Source organism: Orycteropus afer, unplaced genomic scaffold, assembly GCF_000298275.1.
Source record: "Orycteropus afer afer isolate SDZICR_OR568_19922 unplaced genomic scaffold, OryAfe1.0 scaffold00230, whole genome shotgun sequence".
In the NCBI taxonomy this organism is placed as follows: Eukaryota; Metazoa; Chordata; class Mammalia; order Tubulidentata; family Orycteropodidae; genus Orycteropus; species Orycteropus afer.
In genome coordinates this window covers 2392908-2412625 of record NW_006921817.1, presented here as the reverse complement: position 1 = coordinate 2412625, position 19718 = coordinate 2392908, and the positions used below count along the sequence as shown (strand labels likewise).

Sequence of the window (19718 nt, the reverse complement as noted above, 5' to 3'; positions counted from 1 at the left end):
TCTGCTAGCATAGTGCCTAAGGCACTTGACTGCTAACCAGAAGGTTGGCAGTTCAAACCCACCAGCCACTCCTCGGAAGGAAGATGTAGCAATCTACTTCTGTAGTGATACTGCCTCGGAAACCCAAGGAGGGGTCGCTATGAGTCGAGTCCAACTCGACAGCACATAACAACAACATATGTAGTAATAAACTACAGGAACTACAGGGTATCCTAAAAGAAAATTAACAAACCTTCTCACCAAAATAAAAGAGAAGAAAATCATAAATTCCCCGTAAACACTAAAACAACAGTAACGAGGGAAATAGTAAGAAAAATTATAAAAGAAAAAAAAAAATCCCTGCGAAATGACAGCAGTAAATTCATGCCTATCAAGAATTGCACTGAATATAAATGAATTAAATACACCAGTGAAGAGACAGAGAGTAGCAGAATGCTTAAGAAAATATAACCCATCCATATGCTGTCTATAAGAGACACAAATTAAACACAAAGAAAAAAAATAACCTAAAAATCAAAGGATGGAAAAAGCATATATCAGGCAAATGGCAAAAGAAAAAAAAAGAGTAGAAATGGCAATATTAGTTTCTTATAAAAATAGACTATAAGGCACAATCCAGCATAAGATGAACAAAATACCAGGGAGGTACACACTCCTTAGAACCGTCAATCATATGAGACCAAAAGAGCAGCATTTGCTCAGGGACACAGCTCAGAAGGCAGGAAGGGACAGGAAAGAAGGAAAAATGGAATGGGAAATACAGGGAGAATTTGGAAGAGAGCTGTTATATTGTGGGGATTGCAAATAATGTCATGAAACAAAAATGTGTCTCAATTGTTGAAGAAAAATCAATTTACTCTGAAAACTTTCACCCAAGTCACAATAAAAATTAATAAATTATCTTGATTATTATTTGAAATTGAAATATAACTGAGCATCATATATTTTTATTTGTTAAACCTGGCAATCCTAGCTGCAAATAAGGGAGCATGGCACATTTGAGAGAAAAAGAAAATAATTCTGTACTGTGGGCACAGCATTTCTCAGAAGAGAGTAGGGCTTATGTGTGATTACATTAGATAGCATAGGATTTATTTTTGTAATTTTATATTTTAATATGTATTAAAAATACAAGTTTATCATTTGTATAGCATATAAAATTTGTTTATAAAAAATACTTTTAAGTGTTTGAAAAGGCGAGTCTAATTAAAGGAAAATATTAAGGAAGGTAAAATATTTGGTACTGAGGATAGATGATATTTGAAGAATAGTGAGCAATATCAAGGAGCTCTGGTGGTGTAGTGCCTAAGGTATTTGACTGATAACCAGAAGACTGGTGGTTCTGGCACTGACCGTAAAGATTGATTTTAGAATATTTATCAAATTATTTAAATGAAGATTGTATCCTAGACTCCAAAATGCGCCTTTTAAGCAATTAAAAGATCCTCAGATTTCTCTGGGATAGGGAGGAATGGCTGCCCACACAGTTTTCTCCAGGGTTCACACCTGCCACTTCTGAGCGCTTTGTGGAACCAGCTGCATAAATTTCCTTTGAAACTATTTAGGAAACTGTGTGGGCAATTTACAAAAGTTCCAACTAAGAATTGCTCTTTTTGAAGGCTCATTGGAGTTTAGAAATCTAGCAAAGGAGAGAGCTATTTAATTCACCATGACTTACACATGCAAGGAGATAATTAAGGAGCAAGTATAAACACTTATAGTCTCAATCCTTTTTAATGATTATGTTTTAGTTTAAAAATTCCATGTAGCAAAAATTTAAAGTTATCACTCATCACTCTCCACCATCTAAAATTTTAGTGTTATTGTTAATTTAACACAACATACAAACAATTTGGAATTGAATATAATATACTTGGCAAATAGGAGATAGCTGTTTTTGTTTTTGTTTTTTGTTCTCCTGGCCTAGTCTACATAGGTTTTATGTTGAAAGGCAGCAGAATAAAATCTAAGGCTGACTTATTTAAATTGCCTAAAATTTCAGTCACAGAATAATTAAATTATCTTTAGCTTCTGACTATTAATTCAAATAAAAATCTTCACTCCTTTTGAAGGAGAAAAAAAGATTTAATAACGTTCTGGTTCTTTAAACAGGATATTATTTTAAGAAAGGAAAGTCTAGAGTGAGGAATTTATTGTCAAATGAAATGTATAACACTAATATGAGATTTCATAGTAGTCCAGCTGGCTGCAGATCAAATAATTCAGGGTGAAGTTGAGCCAACTCGTTTGCTAAAAGGTCCCTTTCTTTTACGATCAAGCAAGGAGTATTACCATCCCAGAATAGTCAGTAAATACATATGGAATTGAAGACAGTGCAGGGGCCAGAACCTTGGATTAAGAATCAGGAAGTCTTAGTTCTATTCCTGGCCCAGCCTTTCATATGTTATGACTGTCTACGTGATGGCACAGCTCGTTGACAAGCTGAGCATTCAGGCAACTCTATATTTGCTGAGCCAAGCATCTACTATTTGGAAGTGTCTGGGTATTATACTGAATTTTTTTTGTTTTCTTCCAAATATTTGGCATTAGTAAAATAGAGCCTGTGTGTCTCTAACGAGGCACCCTTTTCTTTGGATTTAATATTTTCCCCGGCTGTAAAATGTCTGGTGACTTTTAACTCCTCCCCAGCATGTTGTGTTTCTGCTATGTTTTGTGCTGTTCAGTTAATAGCATTTGTAGAAAGAGGAGGATTGGGATATATTGCTCAAATGGATGAGAAGAAGGGTAGTGTGGTTTCCTGTTGCTTAAGCCTTACCAATTCAAAGGCTTCCTGGAGAGAATGACCCCCTGGAAGCCCTGTTGATCTTCCCCAGATGCCATCATGATCAAAGTGACTTCTCCTCTGCCTAGGGACTGAACAGCTCTGGGAGTAAATAAGGAGCATCTCTCAAACTTCCAGATGACCTCCACGTGGCCTGTCCGTATTTGGTTTTTGACAACAAATCAAATTGAGAAAAATAAGAAAGTTTCTCTCCTAATTTATCTAAGTATCTGCTGACCTAGATACTGTGTCTCTAGAGATATTACCGGAAATTTCTTCTACAGAACTACATATATCATCTATACTTTGACAACAGCTGGTTGCAGTCTCAAGATAACAGGATGTTTCTGTTCTTAGCACTACACAGGCACATATTTGGAAAAGGAGACATATATCACACCATTCACTCAAGTTCAGCTCACAGTCAGCTGAATGTTTTCCTTCTCATTAACAGGCAGACTGTGGCTACTTCAATAAAAATATCCTATTCATATTCCAAACAGGGACTTATTCCTTATTCTGTGTTGAAGAGGAGGTACTGGACATGGGAATATACTTGCCTACTTTGCCCTGGTCAGAGAACATGTAGATTAATAAATAAATGTTGGGTCATTAACACAATTGTGTCATGTCCAGAGAAAATTAAACAGAATTAATGAAGACTTGAAAATATGTCATATGAGAAGTAATGGAAAGAACTGAAGATGATTCACCTAGAAAAAGAAAATGGGCACAGCGTAGTTCTTTATATATTTGAAAGGCTGTTTCTTGAGAGAGATACCATTTGTGCAATGTGGTGCTTGAGGGAGGAAGGAACTGAGAAGTTAGAGGAGGGTAGAATTTGACTCCAGAACATCTCTAAAAATTTTAGGTATGCAAATATGGAATGGGCTGTGTCCTAGGGAACAGTACAAACACATAATGTGTGGGCAATAGATGTATTTTGAATTATTATTAAATAACAGTTTAAAGAATTGGGCTGGACAGCTTAAGATTTCTTTAAATTAATTATTATGTTCTTCAGAAACATAGTTTCAGTATGTTAGAAGGAGTGAAAACTGGAGTATGAGAGTTGAGAAGAGACTACATGTTGCCTCAACCATAAAAACCAAACCAGTTGCCATTCAGTCAACTCTGACTCATGGCAAGCCATGTATACAGAGTGGAACTGTGACCTTTCAGTAGATAGCCATGCCTTTCTTCTGAGGTGCCTTTGGGTAAGTTCAGACTATCAACCTTTCTGTTAGTCGTTGAGTGCTTAACCATTTGTGCCATAAATAGGTGTTAAATTTTAAAATTTGTCCATGTAAAGAAAGCAAAATGGAGTAGTGGAAAGAGGCCACGACAGGGTCTCTAGTATGGGATTTTCCAGTGGAGGAGAGATCTGGATTTAAAACTCCTTAGAGTTCTGTTTCCTCATCTGCAAACTCAAGGTACTGAAAGTTATAACTACAATCCTATTTCCAAATTCTTTGGAGTTGTTGAAGCATCCAAGTGATAGAATGAGTAACTTAAATAAATGCTTTTTGACTTAAATAAAAATATAAATATTAAATATCTTAATTTTAAGAGGTTTTAAGGAATTTTACAGACAAATTATATAATGTATAGTATAAGAAAGATAAATAAAGGACCAGTTATTAGAAGAAAAAAAAATAGAATCTTCCAGAATAAATCAGAATCTCAATCAACAATTTATACTGGACTTTACCCAGGCAATAAAAGTTAAGAAAAATAAAATAATGGAGCTCTGGTGGTGTAGTGCCTAAGGCATTTGACTGCTAACCAGAAGGCTGGCAGTTCAAACCCACTGGCCACTCCTCGGAAGGAAGGTTGGGCAATCTACTTCCGTAGAGATACTGCCCTGGAAACCCAAGGAGGGGTCGCTGTGAGTTGGAAATGACTCGGCAATGAGTTTGTTTTTGTTTTCTTACCTAGGCAATAAAAGTTAAATTTAAGAAAAATAAAATACATTATTTCAATAAATAAATGAATTATTTCAGCATGTTATTCTGTTCAATAACCATAATTACAACTATTGGTATAATTATCAGTATTTCTACTATAGTCACATTGTAAGAATTATTCTCCACAACCCCCAGTTGTGCTAGAATCACCATGAACCAACTCAGAGCAGCCTACAAGAACCAATTGTGTGCATTTCTTCCCAAATTTGCATTCAGATTAGCAGCTTAAATTGCCCATGGGAGTGTTGACACCACAGAATTCAGCAAATGCTGCAAATCGAGGCTACTTTTTTTTGAAATCTAGTTGCTAAACATTTACCAATATGCCATATTGCCCACCTACCTACTAACATGTGCTCCCAAAACAGTTTGCTCTTTTTCGCTTTGATTTCAAACTATATACAACCTTTATTATAAAATTATCTGCTGTTGCTTTGTTGTTGTTGTTGTTATGTGCCATCGAGTCAGCCCTGACTCATAGCGACCTCTCCTTGGGTTTTCGAGGCAGTATCACTACAGGAGTAGGATTGCCCAACCTTCCTTCTGAGGAGTGGTTGGTGGGTTTGAACCACCAGCCTTCTGGTTAGCAGTCAAGTGCCTTAGCCACTATGCTACCAGAGCTTTATAATCAGTAAAATGTGGCTTCAATTCAGACTTAAACAAGAGGAAAAAAAAACTATGAGTAGTATTAGAAGAATAACCTTACATTAAATAGAAATGTTTTGCTTGTATTAGTCATATGGCACTGATGAATATAGCTTTTGTTAAGTTTCCGAAAATGTTTGATTGTCAACATGTATTGAGAGCTCTAAAGTTTGAAAAACATGGCTAAATTTTGTCTTTCCAGTCAGGTACTATCACTTCTTTGCTTATATCCTACCAATTGCCCCATTGCACAAAATATAAAATTTACCTCTTATTGTGGCTTTCAAGGGAGATCTGGTGGTGTAGCACCAAAGGCATTTGACTGCTAACCAGAAGGCTGGTGATTCAAACCCACCAGCCACTCCTCGGAAGGAAGGTTGGGCAATCTACTTCCATGGTGATGCTGCCTCAGGAACCCAAGGAAGAGTCACTGTGAGTTGAATCTGACACTACGATAGTGGGTTTGGTTTGTGGACTTCAAAATGAAATATGATTTCACTCCAATTTATATCTGGCTTCATTTTGGACTAACATTAACTCACTTTGTCAAGTTCCCTTAAGTCACCCTAACCTTTTTTCTGATCCTCATACTCCCCAAACTCATTCCCACTGCAACATCATATTTACTCTTCATTCTGCTTGGAACATTGTTTTCTCATGTTGTTGCTGCCCCTCCTCTTCTCCTTCCTCCTCCTCCTTTTTCTTTCTCTACCCTCCTTTACTGCTCTCCCCTCACCACTCTGCTCTCTGCCCTCTGCTCTGTCTCATGTTTCCCCCATATGGCCTGAACTCTTACTTCTCTAGAGAGCTTTTCTTTGACCACAGTCTGTAAAGTGGGTTGTTCCCTTGCAGTTACTTCTTTTTCATTGTCACTTGTTTATTTCTTTCACTGTTTATTTTGTTCTTAACACTTGTTCCCATCTGAAACTATCTTACTTATAAAATTGTTGCCCATCTTCCTATGATTGACTTTAATATCCAGGAAAACGCAACTTATCTCTTTTGTTCATTGATGATACTTATTCCCTTTAATAACATTTGCACAGAACAAGTGTTACTGAAGGAAAGATAGAAGAGAGGAGAATTTAGTGTTTTGGCCTTCATTTGAGTGGGTTAAGTTATTGAATTACCAGTAGGTAGCTTCACATACTAAGATGTTCTTCTTCATGGATTAACTCCAGTAACAGCTTAAAAGAAAGTCCCCATTGCAGAAGGTCAAACTAGCCAAAATCTGCAAATGTGCTGTTCTGTTTTAGGCATGAGTAATTTGCTGGAATTTAGCCATGGGCATATGAAAGGTTAGAACTTTTTGAAATATTAATAGTTGGTACTTAAAAACAAGGACAATAATATTTATCCAGAGTATTAGATTTGTAGTCATTCTGTTTTGTGAGCTTTTCTGTGTGTGTTTTTTTGTTTTGTTTTTGTTTTTGTTTTTCTTAATATGGGATAGTGGTCTGTAAACCTGACACTTTAGGCTGCAGGTGATGGGTGGTGGTATAAGTAAGTGTCTGTGAAGGGAAAAGAAATAGACTTATTTCTCTAAAGGAATATCGTACAGCAAGTCTGTTTGGATATATTCCTTTTGGCAGATCATTCAAAATAACTTGATGCTCAGCCCATGGATCTAAAAATGTTTTTGAAACACAATCCCAGCATCCAGTTAATTCAAAGACAAATTGTTCTGAGACTACTACTGCTAAGTCTAGGATACCTGCAGGATATAGTGCTTTATCCAACATTAATTTAGTACCTGGAAAAATATCAAGATATATTTCCTAAGGGTTTGTTGTTGTTGTTGTTATGTGCCGTCGAGTCAAACCTGACTCATAGCGACCCCTCCTTGGGTTTTATTTCACTGGATACTATTGATTTCATAATTATTATTCCTTAAAACTTATTGTGTGTGCAATGTGGAACTTTATGCCTGACAGATAGAAAAACCATAATCTTTGTCCTTGAGAATACTAAATTGAGAAATTAAAGACAATCCCACAAAACCATATGTGGATATAGAGATGCAAAGAATATCACCTTGGCAAGCACTGTGGTTTAAAAGAAAAGGAAATTATATAACCAAATACATTGGAGGCATCAATAAAGGAATTTTAAGTGTTTATTCAATCAGATTTCTCCATTTTTTGAAATATTTAGAAGGGAATTGAGAGAAATAATCTAATATTTCAAGGATCCTATTTTATGTTATGAGCAGGATTTTACAATAAATATGACTTTTGAATATAACAAAGTTCTGTAACATGGAGCGAGATGATGTATTGGTAGTCCTTGAGTTACAGTGTGCATTTTTGAGCTGCAATGAACAGCATTTATGATGTCTTTTTTTTTTTTTTTTGGTTAGGAGCTTATCATTAGTAATATGTACTACATATAATGTTGCAGTGTGTAATTTGCTGATGTTATCATTCTCAGATATAATGTGTGCAACCCCAAAAGACAAATGAAGACCTTATTTATAGTGGTAATAAAAGGCAATAATAATGAAAACTAAAAAAAAAGAGGTATTGGACTTACACAAGAACTGTCTTACCACAGAGTGGTTGTTGGAATGGAACCCCTTCATAAATCAGAACTACCTGTATAGTAAGGTTCAGGTTTGTTTGCAGCTCCTATTAAGCACAATAGAATTTTATGATAACAAAAGTTCTGTAGTTCTCCAACTCAGTCAGTCTCACTAAATGTTTTAGAAAGCTAAGACAATGGAGGGAAATGGAAGTACTAATAGCAACATCATATCGTGAAAGAATTAACATATCTCCCAAATTATTAATTTTTCTCAAAATCAATCTGTCTTTGTGGAAATGGGAGGAGCTCTTTTAATTTGACTTATAAAATGGTTAAGCCAAGCACGAGTTCAGTTTATTCAGATAAATTATCAAATTTTAGTTTAATTGATTGAATCTTTGACCAGATTAATCTAATAAATCAATTAATTTGATAATGTTTCTGTGAGATTAACAATCTGCTCTAGTTATTTAAGGTATATAGACACTTATACAATTAGATGAATCAGAGGCATTACTCTAGTTCCTGTTCTTCAGGAGTTTCTCCAAATAGTAACTGGGAAATTTAGAGGAATGAAAAGAAATGCCAAAAACAAGATAAAAATCTTATCCAGGGAGTCAATACATTCATCTCATTACTAATGCCATGAACAGAGCAAAGCCCAGCCTATTTCCCTTGTATTCCCTCTTCAGGCTTCCCTTTGGGGCCTACCACTTGGTCCTTCTGAAACTGATTGCAGCCAAGTAACTCAAACAGATCGGACGATGGCAGCATTTGCCACAAACGATTATTTGCCTTGAAAGGGCTGTGTCTGAATCCATTGCATCTCTGAATAGATTTTGCTTCTAAAGTATCTAACTTGTTTGCTGGGTTTTGTTTTGTTTTAAGTGGCTTACTCTCAGTTCCCCTCCTACCATTTGTGACCATCAATGAATGTTTCTTTTTGTGTGAAAACCTTTTCTTGACTTTTTGAAATAGTGGTTTCATATAATATTTGTCTTTCTGTGATTGACTAATTTCACTCAGCATAATGTCCTCTAGGTTCATCTTTGTTATAAGATGTTTTGTAGATTTATTGTCATTCTTTAACATCTCATAGTATTCCATTGTGTTATATGTACAACAGTTTGTTTATCCATTCATCCACTGAAAACATTTAAGTTGTTTCCATCTTTTTGCCATTATGAATAATGCTGTAAATAACATGGGTATACATATATCTGTCTCATGGCTCTTATTTCTCTAGGATATATACTTAATAGTGCGATTGCTTGATCATATGGTATTTCTATTTTCAACTGCTTAAGGAAGCACCATACCATTTTCCACAGTGGTTGCACTATTTTACAATCCCACCAGCAGTGTCTCCACACCCTTGCCAGCATTTGTTACCTTCTATTTTTTTAAACTTTGCCATTAATGCATTTTTTAAACATAATACCCAACCCAATCCTGACAACTTGCACAACACAGGGAATCTGAAAGATTTCTAATACTAATTAACTTCATTTAGACATGCAAGAATAAAAACTATTCAAGCCCAAATAACTCTATACGAGCAAAAATGGGGGTCCCTGGGTGTTATAAACAGTTAACATCCTCAGTTGCTAATTAGAAGCTTGAAGGTTTATATCTTGTCAGAGGCATCTCTAAAGAAAGGCCTGGAAATCTACTTCTGAAAAATCATCCATTGGAAGCCCTTACACAGATTGAAAACTCTTACACAAATTGAAAAGTCTTACGCAAATTGAAAAGTCTTACACAAATTGAAAACTCTTACATAAATGAGGTCAACATGAATCAGAATCAATTTGATGACAACTGGTATCATAAGCAAAAGTGTATCTGTAAACATATATTTATATTATAGATAATTCAAAATAAGTAATCAATGTTACTTAAGAGAATATATATATTGTTGTGGAGGCTTTTTTCAAAGCTGTGTGAAAAGAAAAGAAGCTTGAAAGGAAATATTGACAATGGCATATCTTGAGGCAACAGTCAGGAAATGGCCCTGTGGAGGAAAATTGGCCCTTGTACAAACTGAAAATCTGCCTTACTTCATTATGTACTCATTTTTTTAAACATACTCATAAATATTCTTCCAAAAATATTATCTCATATGCATCCTTAAATTTCTAACCAAAAACAATTGTTAGTGTTAATTATAAAGAATTGACTCATACTCTGAAAAAAGAGGATTAATATACAACTTTCCCAAAAATAATTAATTGGAAAGTAGTATCAGTCCTCATTGATGTTTTCCTTCTTTCTCTTTGCACTTTGCTTCAGAAGTCACATACTTAATATTCATGTAAACTGTTTTCCTGGCAGTAGGTCAGTATCTTCTCAATGAAGAACGCATTGATGATACAGAATAGAACTTTTCTCCCCCCTTAAATAGAAGGCAGCCTATTATTCAGTGTCTTTTTCATCATATTGAAGAACAGGGGAGTTTTTATTTTTTCCTAAAAATGGCCTTTCAGATTCAGTAACAACATGTTCTGTTTTTCAGGAAGTAAGAGATCGAGATAGGGCGCGGCTGGACTCCATGGTGCTGCTAATTATGAAACTGGACCAACTTGATCAGGACATTGAGAATGCTCTCAGCACCAGCTCTTCTCCATCCAGCACACCGACAAATCCACGGCGGCACGTGCCTGTGAGCTTCCCACCTACCAATTTCCTCCATAAGAATATCTCATTAGTTCATACTGTCCCATTTGAAAATGAAACATCTTTGATGGCAGCATCTATCAATATGTGACCTTGATAGTTTCCTATAAAAAGTATTCAAATAATTCTCTGTATCGTGTAGAGTACATAGGAGAATGTGTGATTCAAGGGAAACATTTATCATTAGCTAGACAGGAAAAAGGATCATTGTGGGAAATACTTCCTAGTGAACAAATTCTCTTTCCTCTAGTTGATCGCCAAATTATCAGTCTTCTCTGATATGATATAAACCCCATTAGCAAGTGCTGTGTCTATCTCATTTGGTGTTTTATATCCCAGTGTCTCATAAATTTCAAGTGCATGTTGATGTAGTGCCTAAGGCATCTAACTGCTAACCAGAAGGCTGAGGTTCAAACCCACCAGCCACTCCTCGGAAGGAAGATTGGGCAATCTACTTCCATAGTGATACCGCCTCAGAAACCCAAGGAGGGGTCGCTATGAGTAGAATTGACTCATCAGCGGTGAGTTTTTTTCTTTCCTTTTCTTTTCTTTTATGTAAAACAAACAAACAAACAAAATAGTTGCTGCCAGTCAGTTTCAACTCATCATGATCTCGTGTGTCAGAGTAGAATTATGCTTCAAAGCATTTTCAATGGCTGATTTATTCAAAAGTAGATCTCCAGATTTCTCTCCTAAGGTCCCACTGGGTGAACTGAAACCTCCAACCTTTCAGCTCTGCTAACTGTTTGCTCTGCTCAAAAGGCTCCACATTACATATACACTACATTTAGTAAATATTTGTTGCATGCACGCATGTATGGGTTCTTGGATAGATTGATGAATGCTGGTTAAACTAACCCAGTATATACTACAAGAAAGAATTTAGATGACAGTAACTTGAGAATGCCCTAAAATTCACTTAGTGAGGTACATTGAGATGATACAATAACAGAAATGAGAAATTATACCTCCTTCTGAGATTTTCAGGCTCAAAATAAAATTTTAAATATACAGATTGTAGGACCAACAATTTACTTTACATATTTAATGTTATCTCATATAAATTGGCTTAGTTTGTGCATATCTGGCAAAAGTGAGAGAAAAGTTTATTTATGATGAAGCCTTGAATCCCTTTTCAATTAATCTACTACTTGTGTTATACATTAACAAACACATTAAATCAAGAAATTTTGCATTCACCTAAGATAAAAGAGGTGAAAATCATGTGTATATATATATATCATTTGATCACCTACTGAAATAGAACTCCCATATCAAATTCTTTGTTTATATAATTCTACCATTGATTTTTGAAGTTATTAAAGAATTATTATGACTGTAGGGCAGAATATTTCAAAGTAAATAAACATAATAAAATGATAGCTAACACTATATGTAAGGTATTATTTTACATAGTTTACATATGTTAACACAATTATTCTTCACAACATTTTTCAAATGAGGAAAAGGTATAGAGAGTATGCCTTAGTAATTTCATGTGCAGAGCTGAGATAAAACCCCAGCAGTCTAACTCCAAAGCCAAGTCATTCAACTGCTACATCATAGAACCTTGTATGAACGATTTTAATGGGAATGTGATAGCTTGAACAACAGCACAAATTAATAAAGAATAGATTGCTGTTGTTGTTGTTATGTGCCGTCGAGTCAGACCCAACTCATAGCGACCCCTCCTTGGGTTTCCGAGGCAGTATCACTATGGAAGTAGATTGCCCAATCTTCCTTCTGAGGAGTGCCTGGTGGGTTGAAACCACCAGCCTTCTGGTTAGCATTTAAGTGCCTTAGCCACTATGCTACCAAAGCTCCCAAAGAATAGATTAGTATAAATTAAATACTTCAACCTACAAATCCAGTAACAATGGAATTTTTGTCCTTGTTCAAAACCTTCTGAATAATATTTTAGTCTTCAGAGTTCATCTCAAATGTTTTCTTTACAATGAAGTCCTCCCTAAAGTCTTAGCCTTCAACCTTCCCAGACAGAATCACTTACTCCCTCCATAGTGTTACCAGAGCATCTTGGATGTAATATAGTTTTAACACAAATATAACAGGCAACCAAATGGAGGAAATGCATTCAAAGTTATCTCCTGGAGACTAAAATGAAGGGATATTTTAGTTGTTTTACATGTGGAGGCTGTATAGAAGCTTCATATTTATTTTCAACAACATTTTTAAAGCCAAGAATACTCATATTTGTCAATAGAAGGTACTTAGTACTTTTTTTGCCTCTACTTCAGGTCTGGGATATTTTTTTTCCTTCCTGAAAGTTTTCTAGTGTGAATTGTTAATATCTCTTTATCTTTTTAATCTCTCCATTTTTCCCTCTACTGGTAATTTTTCTCAATCCTTCTATATTTGGGAGAAAAGGCACAGCCTCAATTTCTACTGAATACAATTCCATTGTGTTGTCTCTGTCTTAAAAGCAAGATGCTCCTTACGTGCTAGGACTAGTTGTTTACTGAATGGTAAAGGTGAAGCAAAAACAGGAATTAAGATGGGTAATGATTTTAAGATTGACCCCCATCTACATCTTCTAACCAATAACCAAGAAGTTGTCATTGAGTTGACTCCAACTCATGGCAACTCCATATGTCAGAGGACCTATGCTCCATACGGTTTTCAATGACTGATTTTTTGGAAGTAGATCACCAGCCCTTTCTTCCAAGGCACCTCTGGGTAGACTCGACCCTCCAGACTTTCAGTTAGTAGCTGATTGCATTAACTCTTTGTACACCCAAGGACTAACTACATCTTCAACCTCCATTTAAATTGTGAGCTGGAATTTATATTATATGCACTATCTCATGCACCATTGCTGAAAAATTGTTCGTTCTACAAATAAAGATGTTTCAAAGCTCTATGTTCAATATATTGTTGAAATGGGCAAAATAATACATGGAACAGTTATAACTTTGGAGTCTGACATGCCTGGGTTCGAATCCCAGCTCTGTAACTGACTACCTGAGAACATTTGAAAATTATTAACTTCTAAAAGTCAGGTTCGTGTAAAAATGGGAATATTGCTTCCTAACTTTTTTTGGGAGAAGTAAATGAAAGGACATATGTAAAATGTATCTCTCAGATCTGGCATAGAGTACATATTTAATACGGACAGTCTCTGGATTATGAATGAGTTCTGTCTTAGATCTGGCTTTAAGTTGTATTTGTATGTTAAGTCACAACAGTTAGATACTCTTTGTATCTAATGCCAGTTAGTCAAATATTTGTCTTAAGTACATACTCTAAGTGTACCTTTCTAAGCATAAAAGCATTAAAGAAACACTTCCAAATACACTGAAACATCTTTAATACAATAATACAGTACTAATAATGTTTTGATGCACTGTTGGAAAGTAGCACCCATTTGTTATTACAAATCATTATATGTCCCTTGACTTTTTAATATAATAAGCTTTATGGGGGTTGGTTCATAACTACAGGTTTCACATTAGTCTGATGTTCGTAACCCAGAGACTGCTTGTAATTATTAATTCCTTTTTCTTTTCCCTCTCCTCCTCACCTGGTATACTCACCATACCAGGAACTGGATTAAAGTTGAGTAAGACATATCCTGCAGTCCTCAAAACTTTTTTTTTGGTCTTTATGTTTTTCTAGGTCAGCCTTTGTTCTTTATTTCTGTTCCTTAGTACTTAAAAACTAATTTTAGCATTCTCTCATGATCAGTTTTTCCACAGCCACTTTCCATTCCTTTTGATAATTGTGCCATGGAATGAGGGGATTATAGTGTTATGATTATGACCTTGATCATCTACCAAGGAGCACTGTCCCAAATTCAGAAGAAAAACTCCTTCTATACCACTCTCACACTTCACAGTGAGTTTAGCTTATCAGAGATGAAATAGTGACCCTAGTTTGAGATAATTTATGAAAGAAAATGTGATAATGAGTTCTAAGTATAATAAAGAGTGTAAAGAATAATGGAGTAGAAGTGTTGGTTCCGTGGTAGATTTCTCCTCTTCTGTGTGTGAGACCCAGATTCGATTCCTGTCCAGTATACCTCATGTGCATCTGCTACCCATCTATCAGTGGAGGTTTGCATTTTGCTATGATGCTGAACAGGTTTCAAGGGAGCTTTCAGACTAAGATGAACAATGAAGAAAGGCCGGTGGATCTAGTTCTGAAAACTAGCCAGTGAAAACTTTTTGAATCACAATAATTCCATTCACTACCGATCGCACAGCTGATGCAGAACTCAACAGCTTTTCCTTCCTTTGAGCCTGGGTGCCATGAGTCACTGACCACTCAACAGCAGCTAACAACAATAACATAAAGACTGGAGTCATTAAGAATGTCTTCAAGGAGAAAAAGAAATACATTAAGGGTAGAGATAAAGATAGTATGATAGAAAAGTGTATCTAGATAGAGCCTTAAATCTTGGTGATACCTTGGATTCACCACAGACCACAGGCAAGGGCCTGGTTTTTTTCTTTTGCAGTCCAAAAACTTGATTTTGTCCAAGCACCCAGAGGCTGCCAGTCAATCTTAAACTGGCTAATGATAGCCAATATCACAGAGTAGTGTGGGGTGAAGAAGAAGACAGTGAGATTTACTGAGCATAAACCCTTATGTATATACCTCATTTATCCTCTCAACAATTCGTAAATGAGAAATATGAACTTCAGAGAGGATGAGTGGTTTACATAGGGTCACAAAGATGGTGAATGGCGAAAATGATATTTACCTCCATGCTCATACTACTATATTTTAAGCCTTCCGAAGATGCAAACTGTGTGTTAGCAATAGAATAATAGCATGTCCAGAACCAGAATATCCTTGTATTCAGGTTGCTTTTCCCTAATAGCAAGGTATGTTGAAGGTTGAGACACTAATGTGTTTTTGAGTCAACATGTAATCTAGGGGAAATTGACCATCTCTTGGGATATTTCATCCATGCCATAGAGAAGTTTAGGAAACATGTGGACAGTACCACTTCACTACTTTTAATTGGGCTCCCAATATGGGCTCCCAACACTGTTCTATGGTATTCTTCTGTCTCCTTGGATCTTCTCCCACTTTTCAAGACAACTATTCACAAATTTTACTGTTCTCCCACAATCCCTACCCAACCCTTGCAAACAGCCTTGCCTTTCTTTTCACAGAGAAAATGAACCGGGACTTCTCCTTGCCATCCCTGCAAATGATATCTTTCTGTCTTTCCTCCTATGTCAGTCAGCAAAGGGGAGTTGCTCCTGTCTGTATCCTCATTCCCATTCCCTCCCAATTCTAGCTTTGCTCTGCATATTATACACACTCTCTCTATTCCCTTTTTCTCTTTAGCATAGACATGTGCTGCAGATTCTCTACCACCTACCTTTTAAATAAATTCTTCTTTTGTGGCACAAGCAGTTTTTGATCAGCTAATAACCTAATGATTGGTAGTTTGAACCCACTCGGTGGTGCCAGGAAAGAAAGGCCTGGCAATCTGTTTCCATAAAGATTACAGCCAGGAAAACCTTATGGAACAGTTCCACTCTGTAACTCATGACGCCACCAGGAGCTGAAATCGATTCCTCAGTATTAGGTTATTTGAGTAAAACTTTTTTAGTGTATAAAAGGAGAAGGGGTGGGTGAATAGGAAAGCTAGTTGCTCTTTTTAATTACAGACAATTCAAAACAAAAATAAAACATTTCCCTGTCTCTTCTTCCAGATAATAACCTATATTGCTCCTTCAAGAGCCCAGCTTTAGTTTTCTCTTCACCTAGTATTCATTCCTTGATTTAATTCTTAGCTATTGCTGCATCATTTCTCCACAACCATTCTGGCTTAGTCATTATCTCCTATCTGACAAGTTCAGTAGTGATTCCTCAGTCTTTGGCTGTAGCATTTGATGCTGTTGATCATCTTCTCCTCCTTGACTTTTACTACTACCTTGGTTTCTGGAAAGGGTCTTTGGTGGTGCAGAGGTTAAAACATTCAGGTGCTAAACAAAAGGTCAGTGGTTTGAACCCACCAGCCCCTCTGTGGCAGAAAGATGAGGTAGTCTGCTTCCTTAAAGGTTTACAGCCTTGGAAACTCTATGGGGCAGTTCTACCCTGTGCTAAAGGGTTGTTGTGAGTAGGAATCAACTCGATGGCAGTGGGTGGTGGATGGTTTCTGGAACATCTCCTGGTTTGTATCCTAACAATTCTATCAACTTTCCTCTCACTTCTTTATAATCTACCTTCATACTCCCATCAGAGTTGTTCTTCTAAAATGTGAAATCTGATCATGTCACTCTCTGCTTAAAATTCCCCAGTGGCTCCCCATCCCCATCACCTTCCTGACTCCCTTCTTAGCATAGCATATGTTCCCTTCACATATTGGTTCCTGCAGGGGCAACCTAGTACAGCTCCCATCAGACCCACTCAGCCCCCTAGATTAACCACTGCAAACCAGTTGTTGTTGTTGTTGTTGTTGTTATTTGCCGTCGAGTCGGCCCCAACTCATAGCGACCCCTCCTTGGGTTTCCGAGGCAGTATCACTATGGAAGTAGGATTGCCCAACCTTCCTTCTGGGGAGTGGCTGGTAGCAGTTATGAAATGCATTATGCCATCTAAGAGGCCACACTTTGAACAAGGGTCTCATACTGCCTATGTGCATTTCTCCCACTCAATATGCAGGAAAACTATGGCTTTCTCTTTTTTTTGTAAGAACCTAGATCAAGTATCTTCTTGATAATGATTAGCACATTGGAACTGGTCATTTCTTCCTTTGTGCCACAATTCATGGTCTTGTTTAAATCACTCCTTTAGTTGTGTTCTGGGTTCTCAGCAAAGTGGCATAGTGATTACATTGGTAGGTTGCACTCTGGGGTTGGGCAGACCTGAGTTTTACTGGCAGCCCTGCCACAGAGTATGACATTGGTCAGGTTACTTACATCAAGCTTCGGCTTCATCATCTATCAAGTGATGAGAATAATACCTTCCACATGGCATTAGTGAGCACTGATGCAGATAATGATTATAAAGTATTACCTGTAAAAAATAAAAACACAATCAGTGATACATTTTTAAATTTTTTATTTCACCTCAGAATCATCATATGCTTAAAGAAAAATGCCTTTTATTCACCTCGTTAGGTTATAAACAGGAAGGTAAAATTAATATAAAGGATTTCTGATATACATAAATGTAATTATAAATGACATAAATTACCTGCTATTTATGACTACCCATTTGGTGTTTATAAATTAGCTGATGATGATTTGATATTGATTCGATCGGAAATTTCAATGATCATATTTTTCTTCAGATAAAATGTTTTCAGTCTTTTCCATGCATAAAAGATTAGATGGCTCCTTATTTGAAATCATTGAGAACATCAGAAATTTGGTTGAAGTTATGTATTTTATACACACAGATACAGACACTATATGTTTATACTTATCATTGTTTATGTCACTTGTACCCTTTCAGTTAGAGAAGACTGAGTTTCAGTGTTATTGGTGATTTATAATTGTTGTTGTTGTTGTTGTTAAGTGCCATCGAGTCGTTTCCGACTCATAGCGACCCCATGCACAGCAGAACAAAACACTGCCCAATCCCGCGCCAGCCCCACAATCCCTGCTATACTTGATCCCATCATCGCAGCCACCATATCAATCCATCTCGTTGAAGGCCTCCCCCTCTTTCGTCGACCCTCCACCCTACCAAGCATGACATCCTTCTCCAGGGAATGGTCCCTTCTTACAACATGACCAAAATAGGTGAGACGAAGTCTGGCCATTCTTGCTTCCAAGGAGCATTCTGGCTGCACTTCCTCCAGGACAGATCTGTTAGTTCTTTTAGCAGTCCATGGTACTTTCAGCATTCTTCACCAGCACCACAACTCAAAAGCATCAACTCTTCTTCGGTCTTCCTTATTCATTGTCCAGCTCTCACATGCATACCAGGCCATTGGAAATATCATGGCTTGTGTCAGGCGCACCTTAGTCCTCAATGAGATATCCTTGCTCCTCAGCACTTGAAACAGTTCCTTCGTAGGAATTATATATACATATTTGGTATGTATAATTACATACCAAAAACCTCACTGCCATCCAGTCGATTTCGATTCATAGTGACCCTTCCTTGGGTTTCCAAGACAGTATCTCTATGGAAGTAGATTGCCCAATCTTCCTTCTGAGGAGTGGCTGGTGGGTTTCAACCACCTGCCTTCTGGTTAGCAGTCAAATGCCTTAGGCACTATGCCACTAGAGCTACTAATTTCAAACCAGAAAATATCAAACCACTTCTACTGTGAGCATTAAGGAAAGAGAGATACTAGTATTTGTTAATCTAGTGTTTTTTTCATAACACAATATTTAGTGAGCATGTTCTGTGTACCATGCACACTATTATAAGTACTAAGGATGTAACAGTGAACAAGACAAGTGAAGTTTTTGGTCTTGTGAGACATAAATTTTAACTGAGAGAGACAAGGATTAGAGAGAGAGAGATGGTTGGCTGGATGGATATAATTGATGATAGATAAACAGTAATAAGTTTATAAAATAAAATGTTATGATGCTATGGAGGTTGAAGGATAGAAATTATTTTATCTTGAAATATCAACAGATATTTCTCTAAACCTGTTTACCCTTTGCCATCTAGTTGATTTCTACTCATAATGACCCTATAGGACAGGGTATAACTGTCCCTTACTTTTCCAAGGCTGTGATCTTTAATGAAACACACTGATACATCTCTTTTCCGTGGAGTAGCTGGTGGGTTCAAACTGCCAACCTTTCAGTTAGCCATGAGATAAAGGCTGAATGAAATAAGGGGTCAGCAAAAGTAAGTTCTAGGGCAAGGGATCAGAAAGTGCACAGCTTCATGTATTAAAACTGAAAAAAAGAAAACCAATACAGCTAGAGCATACTGAGAAACAAGCAAATGGTAGAGCATAAGATTAGAAATTCGAGGTGCAGGGCATATGACATTTGACCATGCTATATTAAAAAGTTCAAAATGTAGAAAAGGTATACATAGAAATATTTAAGTCCTAATTTTCTTAGGTTAAAATTGCAGATTAAATGATACTACCTTTGCTTCTTCCTCTCTGTACTCTCCTCACTCCTTTCCTTTTTGCTCCAACAGGTCACTTACAGCACAAAGAGCATTTGCTA

At 36.6% G+C, this 19718-nt stretch overlaps 1 protein-coding gene across 1 annotated transcript in view; it reads left to right on the top strand.

Moving 5' to 3' along the window:
- DLC1 (DLC1 Rho GTPase activating protein) overlaps positions 1-19718 on the top strand; it is a 606782-nt gene that overhangs the window by 121734 nt on the left and 465330 nt on the right. The window contains exon 2 of the mRNA XM_007948875.2: positions 10433-10579. Coding sequence (XP_007947066.1) covers positions 10433-10579 — 147 coding nt within the window. The remainder of the gene's footprint in view (positions 1-10432; positions 10580-19718) is intronic.